At 40.4% G+C, this 8300-nt stretch overlaps 1 protein-coding gene across 1 annotated transcript; it reads left to right on the top strand.

Moving 5' to 3' along the window:
* The first annotated feature begins 2383 nt into the window (after positions 1–2383).
* Positions 2384–7950, top strand: LOC144701632 (two-component response regulator ARR14-like). Its single transcript, XM_078573351.1, has 5 exons — positions 2384–3785; positions 4986–5138; positions 5690–6082; positions 6175–6251; positions 7004–7950. Exons 1-5 carry the CDS (start codon positions 3605–3607, stop codon positions 7760–7762), a joined length of 1563 nt encoding a protein of 520 aa, XP_078429477.1. The 5' UTR covers positions 2384–3604; the 3' UTR covers positions 7763–7950.
* Positions 7951–8300: the final 350 nt, after the last annotated feature.

Raw genomic sequence — 8300 nt, 5'->3', positions numbered from 1 at the left:
AGTTTTGGAAGAAACTACATAACCTTTAAGGAACTCAATTAAAGTTCAGGTCATCATATCACCCTAAAATGGAAGGTCAAACTTAAGGTACAAATAGAGGACTGGAATGTTCTAGTGTTTCACGTCTGAAAATTCCAAAAAATTGCACATGTGGCTATGTTGGGCTGAAATAACTATAATACCTCCAACCATTATTTAATTGGTAATTCCCCATTAAAAATAATATGTAGATGTGACCCACCTTCGTTTGATATGGATCGTTGCCTACTCCATTTGATTCTATCAACAAGTTAGCGTTTGAATGAGACACCATACTCACAACTATAAATATTCACTTAGACAAGTCCTAGATGAGAATGAAATACAGGCCGACAAGGATATCAGAGAGAAACATTTTAGAAGGATGACATGGTTAAGTTAAATATCAGGTCCTGCAGAACAAAATCATTGCACCGACAATCTTTTGGGAAATTGGGCTCCCAAATATACTGGATTCTTATAAATCCTTCAAAAAACAGATACCATGATGTAATATTTAGATGTCCCACGCCTTACTCTATCCATCCCGTTTTTCAAATTTCACTACTCAAAAATCGCTAGGCACTTCTAATTTAGCTCAACCACTTTCTTTCAAATAGGTGATTGAGAATGATAGTCGTATCAAAAGATGTTCTGCATAGAGGTATGAGCTACTCTTCCAACTGATGAAGGCCACATGGGAACATGCCAAACAGCTCCAGAAAATTTACCCAAATTTAGACTTGCAAAAAGCTCAGTGTGCTAGGAAGTTATTTACTGTAATATATCAAAGAAGGCGTAAGGGAAAAGGGCAATCATTAAACCCACATTAAGGGGTGCTACCACATAAAACCTCTTTTAAAGAGACTACCTCATTGTTAGGAGGTCATCAGACATTTTTAAGACTGGAACATGTGAATGACGATTGGATTGAACTGAGGCTAGAGCAATGAGATGCAACCGCTGCAAGATTACTCCATTGAGGCCCCGTCTGTTCATCTATTGTTATTTCTCTCATCCTATAGTGTTCTATTGGATGATGTTGACACGTTCGTTGTAGATTTTGATTTTGAATTCCACCACACTAACAACTTTATCTGTGCAATTATTCTCTCAGATGCTGCTCAAGATGTATCTTCAAAGTTACATAGATACAGAATTGTGTATCATCTTGAGATGCATATTTACTTGTATGAATATGAAAGTGTTTTATGACAAGTGAATCTATTGATTTGGCCATTATTTTGAAACTGGAACAAAGTATGTAATGCCCCTCATAATATGTCATATTCTGGCAAAACATTAAGTGGATAAATTGGGGCATGATGGTACTCAACGTGTTATAGCTAATAAGACCTATGTGCCTTAATAGACACATTTTTTCTCAGGTGCACAGATCGATGCATGCATTGGTGCATGTGTAAGTATAGGTTAACACATATAAACTTATACACATGCATGGATTGATGCATACCTGTAATAATTCATGCACGAACAAATATAGATACCAAGAAAGAAAACATGAGTGCATGGTAGATTAGTACATTAATAAATAGAGAAATATATAGATAAGTATTTCCACATATCCATATAGAAAGCCATGTATCAAGAGATATAGATGGATTCATATATTGCTCCATAAAGATAGATACCATGAAACATTGTACAGATAAAATTTGTAAAACCAGTCACAAAAGTAAGAAAAATATACGAGATATCCTCAAGTGAACGATTAAACCCTTGCCTAGCAAAGTGTGCATACATAAATACATGCATAGATGCAAAGTTCAAATCATACCTTTGTATACATGCATGTTTGAATATGGGCAATTATATTCCCCCACATAGAAATAAATATGTTCAGATAGATATGATGGATGGATAGTGAGAAAAGTATTAATATAGGAGGCCATTGTTTTATATATATATAAGGCAAGAAGGGAAACTTTCATACAGATATACAAATTCCAAGACGGATAAAACAAAAATTTCAATGCAGCGCATTATTATTAATTCTTTTTTTAGATGGCAGTTTTAATTTTCTCCGGAATAAATTTGTTTCTAATTCGTGCTTCCGGAGCCCATCTTTACTGCATTATTTGTCTTGTCGCGGCTCGTGTCGGAATTAAGCAATTTAATTAATTGCGATATGACCGGAATAAACAGACTAATTAATTAATTAATTAAAAGGCGACCGGCTAGCGCCGGTCAACATCCGGTCACGCGCCGGTTTCTGGTAGGCCGTCTGCCGTACCGGCGGCACGCCAGGCTAATAAGTACTGGAAAAGAGTGGGGCCCACCGCGGTCAAGGGCATATAAATAGTCCCCCCTTCGGATCAAGGCTTTCACAGACAACATCATCACTTTCTATTTTCTAACTTTATCTCTCTAACTTTCTCTCTCTAGCTTTCTCTCTATATCTTTCTCTCTCTAGCTTTCTCTCTCTCTCTCTCTCTACATTTCTCTCTCTAGCTTTCTCTCTCTAGCTTTGTTTTGTCCGCTCTCTCTTGTTTTTTTTTCTCTAGCTCTCTATCCATACTTCCTCTCTCTGAAGCTCTATTCATCTCTCTCTAGCCCCATAATCTTTCCTTCTCTCTCTTTCTCTCTCTATATCCATCTTTTTCTCTCTCTATCCATTTCCTCTTTCCCTCTGCATCTATCAAGCTCTCTCTCTACCCATTTCCTCTGTCCCTCTACATCTCTCTGTCCCTTTACTCTATCCCTTTCTCTCTCTATCATTTAACTCTCTCTCTCTCTATCTCTTCTGTTCTCTCTTTCCCTCTCTAGCTCTCGCTTTCTCTCTCCATCTCTTTTTCTCTTTCCCCTCTAGCACTCTCTTTCTCTCTCTTCCTCTCTAGCTCTCTCCTTCTCTAATTCTCTCCATCCATTTTCTCTCTCTAGTTCTCTCCCTATACTGCTGTCTCTTTTTCCTCTATCTCTTACTCTCTCTCTATCCAATTCGCGCTTTCTCTCTCTACACTCTCCTCTCTGCAGTTCGCTCATCTCTCTCTACCGTTTCCTCTCTATCCAGTTCGCTCTTTCTCTCTCTATCCAGCTTCCTCTTTCTCTCTCTACCCTTTTCTCTCTCTAGGTCGCTCAATTTCTCTCTCTCTCTCTCTCTCCTGCTCTCGCTCTATCCAGCTTCCTCTTTCTCTCTTTATCCTTTTTCTCTCTCTAGTTCGCTCTTTCTCTCTAGCTCTCTTTCTATCTCTACCCTTCTCTCTCTAGTTCATTCTTTCTCTCTCTACCATTTTCTCTCTCTAGTTCGCTCTTTCTCTCTCTATCCATCTCTCTCTCTCTCCTTGTCCATTCGCGATAACCTCTTCCCCTTTCTCAATACACAGCCGTCGTTTTCCCCCTTCTCCTTTACTTCCGAGCCAGGTTCCTCCGTTCTTCGCCGATTTGGGCCCTCTCTTGTCGATCACACCCATCCCCAGACCAAATTCTTCGTCGCCTCCGATCAATTCTCCAATTCGAAGCCTCAGATTTGGTCGATTTTTCCGTTGTTCGAGCTGGATGAACTTGCCGGTGGGGCGATTCCAGGTTAGGGCGAGTTTTTCCGGGCCGGTTAGGGTTTTTTCGGGCCATGGCGGGTTCGCACAAGCTGGGGGCTTCGAATGTTAGCCTTGGGAGCGGATTTAATCCTCCCCAGACGGAGGATGAGCTGCCCGGGCAGTTTCCTGCCGGGCTCAGAGTGCTCGTTGTCGACGATGACATGATTTGTCTCACGATTTTGGAGCGGATGCTGAAGAAGTGCGATTACAACGGTGTGTGTGCGTGTTTTTTTTGTTGTTGTTGTTGATTTGTTGGATTTTTTACGCCGGAATGTGTTTCGTTGGTGTCTGATTGAGGCCCGAACTGTTGATTTTTTTTTGGTTTTTTTGTTCTTGTTCTGATTTTACGCAGTTGTTCCGGTCGTTCCTGTCTCTGATCTTTTGGCTTATCTTTCATCTTCGCGCGATGAAATTTGTTCTCAGTTCATTGTTTTTATGTGTTAATTCATCGTCTGTTTCTTCCCCGATTTAATATTTCGACGTTTTAGTTGCATCTCTCGGAGAGTATTTCATCTTCGTGCGATGTATCTTGTCCTCAGTTCGTTGATTTACGCGTTTAAATTCATCGTTAGATTGTTTATAAGAATCCGTATCTTGCGAAATATGATATTTAGATGTTTTTAGTTGCATCTCTTGGAGAGTGCGATGAATCTTGTCCTGAGTTCGTTGTTTATTGGGGTTAAATTCATTATTAGTTTGTTCATAAGAATCTGCATCTTGACCATTTTTTTAATGATAGTTCGTTGTCTGACGCGATAAATGACATTATTTATCTTGCCAAATATGATATTTCGATGTTTTTAGTTGCATCTCTTGGAGAGGATTTCATCTTCGTGCGATAAATCTTGTCCTCAGTTCGTTGTTTTACGCGGTTAAATTCATTATTAGTTTGTTCATAAGAATCTTTATCTTGAGCATTAGGATATTTCGATATTTTTAGTTGCACCTCTTGAAGAGTATTTCATCTCTGTGCGATGAATCTTGTACTCAGTTCGTTTATTTACATGTTAAACAGATAGTTATTTTGATCATAAAGATCTATTTTCTTCCCCAATCTAATATTTCAACGTTTTTAGTTGCATCTCTTGGAGAGTATTTCATCTCCGTGCGATAAATCTTGTCCTCAGTTCTTTGTTTTACGCTGTTAAATTCATTATTAGTTTGTTCATAACAATTTATTTCTTGCCCAATCTGATATTTCCATGTTTTTAGTTTCATCTCTCGGAGATTTTTGGGTTTTGAGGTGTGTTATGGACTAAGATACTTCTATTGAATGTTCCAAGAGTTTTTTGTCCTCTGACATCTTTTTCGTAATTGTTTCGAGATATTCTTAGATATGGTCTTAATTTTTTTTCAAATATTGGATGGAATTTTGCCCAGTTCCTCTTTAAATATGTGTGCTACGTTATGCAGTTACCATCAGTCCTTGCGCAACGGGCGCCTTGTCTATTCTTCGGGATAAGAGGAGTAGCTTTGACTTGGTGCTCAGTGATGTTCACATGCCTGATATGGACGGATTCAAACTGCTAGAACTCATTGGCCTAGAAATGGATCTTCCCGTGATAAGTGAGCTTTTACCATCGTATTTAAAATGTTAATTTTTGTTACTTCAGTGATTTGCAATCGTTCTTATAATTTATATTTAAAATTGATTATCTGAGTGTCTTTTCTGAGTTAAAATTTAACCCTGAATTTGACGATCTTTTATTTTTCATAATTTAACCTTAGAATGGGATTATTTTGCTGGCTTCAAAAATTTCACGTCAAATTCGATTTTCCTCTTTCAGATTTTCACATTGGTTTTATATTTTATAGTCGTTTTATGGGTCTACTTTAACTTTAAAAAAAGTCCTAGTATTTTTCTGGGTAAGAATATAACTTGAAATTTTATATTCAGTTCCCGGTTAAAACGGTAATGCTCTTATTCTGGGTTAAGATGTAACATTGAATTTGACCATCTGTTTCTGGGTTAAAATTTACGTTCAATTTTCATATTCTTGTTTCTGGGATTAAACTACACTGTCTTCTGCTGAGTTTAAAGTTTCAACTTTAAAGTCGACTTTCTTTTTGATGGTTGGTATTCATCTTTAAATTTTACTTTTATGTTTCTGGAACAGTGATGTCGGCTGACAAGAGAACAGAAATGGTGATGAAGGGGGTCAAACATGGGGCGTGTGATTATCTGACGAAGCCCATACGGTTTGAAGAACTGAAGAACATTTGGCAGCACGTAGTTAGAAAGAAATGGATCGGGAACAAAGAGCATGAACAGTCATGCAGTCTGGAGGACTCCGATAAAGCCAGGCGGGTGGTGGATGATGCCGAGTACACGTCTTCAGTCAATGACAGCAGCTGGAGATCTCAGAAGAAGAAGAGAGACGTGAAAGAAGAAGAAGAGGAAGGAGAATTCGAAAGTGAAGATCCTTCGGTGTCAAAGAAGCCCCGTGTCGTCTGGTCTGTTGAGCTTCACCAGCAGTTTGTAAATGCTGTGAACCAACTTGGAATCGATAGTAAGAAGTTGACTGCTCTCGGTGATTGAAATCGTTATCGTTATCATTTTCATCCTTAGATCATGGGTTTGGATTGTCGCTATTTTCTGCAGAGGCTGTTCCCAAGAGGATCCTAGAACTGATGAATGTCTCAGGCTTGACGAGAGAGAATGTTGCTAGCCATTTGCAGGTCCGTCCACTTTATGAATCTTGTTGTTTAAAGCTTTGGGTTCCCTCTTCTAGTAATCTTTTAGTGTATTTCGTCCCTAGTTTATTCGTTTGTGTCTTTTCGTATCTCTGTTGGTTTTACATATCCGGATTATTTATGTGCTTGCATCATAGGTCCGTGCATTGTGTATTTCTGACACAAACTTTACAATCAAAGCTTGTTCAAATTTTACTCCTAACCCCTCAATTGGCAGTTTTTTGAACAGAGGATGTAATTTTTGTTTTATGTCTTATTTTTTCTGTAATGTTTTCTTTGTTTTAGGTCCGTGCATTGTGTATTTCTGACACTTAAATTTTACTCCTAACCCCTCAATTGGCAATTTTTTGAACAGAGGATGTAATCTTTGTTTTATGTTTTATTTTTTCTTTTATGTTTTCTTTGTTTGAGGTCCGTGCATTGTGTATTTCTGACACTTAAATTTTACAATCGGAGCTTGTTCAAATTTTACTCCAAACCCCGCAATAGGCTATTTCTTTATTTTTATCAGTCCTAGTAATTTGAAACTTTGTTTTATGTTTTATTTTTTCTGTTATGCTTTCTTTATTTGAGGTCCGTGCATTGTGTATTTCTGACACTTAAATTTTACAATCGAAGCTTGTTCAAATTTTACTCCAAACCCCGAAATTTTCTATTTCTTTATTTTCATCAGTCCTAGTAATTTGAAACCTTGTTTTATATGTCTTATATTTTTCTGTTATGGGGTGGTTGAACAGAAATTCAGGCTATACCTGAAACGGCTAAGTGGAGTGGCCCAGCACCAAGCCGCGGTGCTGCAGAGCACGATGTGCGGAAGCTCCATGGACGCCGCCGCCGCCGCTGCGAACATGGGCCCGTTAAGCCGGCTTGACCTGCAGTCCCTCGCTGCATCCGGCCAGCTGCCCCCGCAGACTATTGCTGCCCTCCACGCCGAGCTGCTGGGCCTGCCTGCCTCGGCCGACACCTCGGTCCTGCCTTCCATGGATCAGCTGCCAAAGTATGGCCCGATTGACCGTGAGCCGGTGACCGTGGGCAAGCCCCTCGTCCCGGACTTCGCCAGCTGGCACCCCACCAGCCACCCCGTGCTTCACCAACCATCGCTGCTGCCGCTGCCGCCCATGTTGCCACCGCTGCCACCGTCGCCCGTCGTCTTCCAGATGGGGGGCAGCAGCTCGGAAGCGATTCTCCGGTACCAGCTCTTGAGGACGGCGCTTCCCGGGTACCCCCACCTGGACCCGCTTCCCGCCAGAAGCAACGGCAGAGGCTATGACGTCCCCGCCGGCGGGGTTTCCCCGCCTAGCAGCCTCGGGTTCGTTGGCAAGGACACGTGCATCCCCAGCCGGTTCGCAGCGGACGACGGCGAGCCGCCGCCTTTCCAGCTCGCCGGTGGCGAGGATTTCGCTCCCGGCGGGGAGCTGCCCTTCGGCTTCGTGGATGGCTCCAAGGTGGCACAGCATTTCTCCCTTGCTGATGTTATGAGTGTCCTTTCCAAATAGGTGAAAGACACAAAAGAGAGTGGGGCTGACCCTGTTTCTATTTATGTTGAAGAAAGAAGGGGCTGTTGATGGCCTCTTTGTAAATCTTTTATCTGGCTGACTTGTCTAGCATCAACTGATTTGTTCTTGTTCTCTCTCCCAGCCTGGAATTTACTGCAAGTGGTATATAAGAGGAAATTTATGGATCATGTTCTTGATGTGTGAATGGGTTAGTTTGATTGTCTATAGATTGTTGTCTTGAGCTTTCCTTGATTTGACTCTGATGAACTAAAAGTCCAGGCTGAATACTTTTGTTTGAGCTAAACTAAAATCACAATAATTTCTAAATAATTTTCTTGAGCTAAACTCAATAATATGTGGTTATTGAGAGGGATACTGATGAGCCAAAGTTGAATCCTTGTGTAACTTTATGCAATGTATAGAAGGTGAGATTGATGATAGAAACTCAATTGTGTGTTGGTGTGGCCTGATCAAATCAGTCAATTGGTTGAACTTTCAGTGTTTCAGTGCTTCAGTGCCTATCTAGTGAGGCTTTTTT

Source organism: Wolffia australiana, chromosome 4 (genome assembly GCF_029677425.1).
Source record: "Wolffia australiana isolate 7733 chromosome 4, ASM2967742v1".
NCBI classification, from domain to species: Eukaryota; Viridiplantae; Streptophyta; class Magnoliopsida; order Alismatales; family Araceae; genus Wolffia; species Wolffia australiana.
Note: the sequence above shows the minus strand (reverse complement) of the source record. Positions and strands in the feature narration are given on the sequence as shown.

Coding starts and splice junctions, on each gene's coding strand:
- LOC144701632 (XM_078573351.1), top strand. CDS start 3,605: ATGGCGGGTTCGCACAAGCTGGGGGCTTCGAATGTTAGCCTTGGGAGC. Junction 3,786..4,985: donor GAAGAAGTGCGATTACAACG/GTGTGTGTGCGT, acceptor TACGTTATGCAG/TTACCATCAGTCCTTGCGCA. Junction 6,252..7,003: donor ATGTTGCTAGCCATTTGCAG/GTCCGTCCACTT, acceptor GTGGTTGAACAG/AAATTCAGGCTATACCTGAA.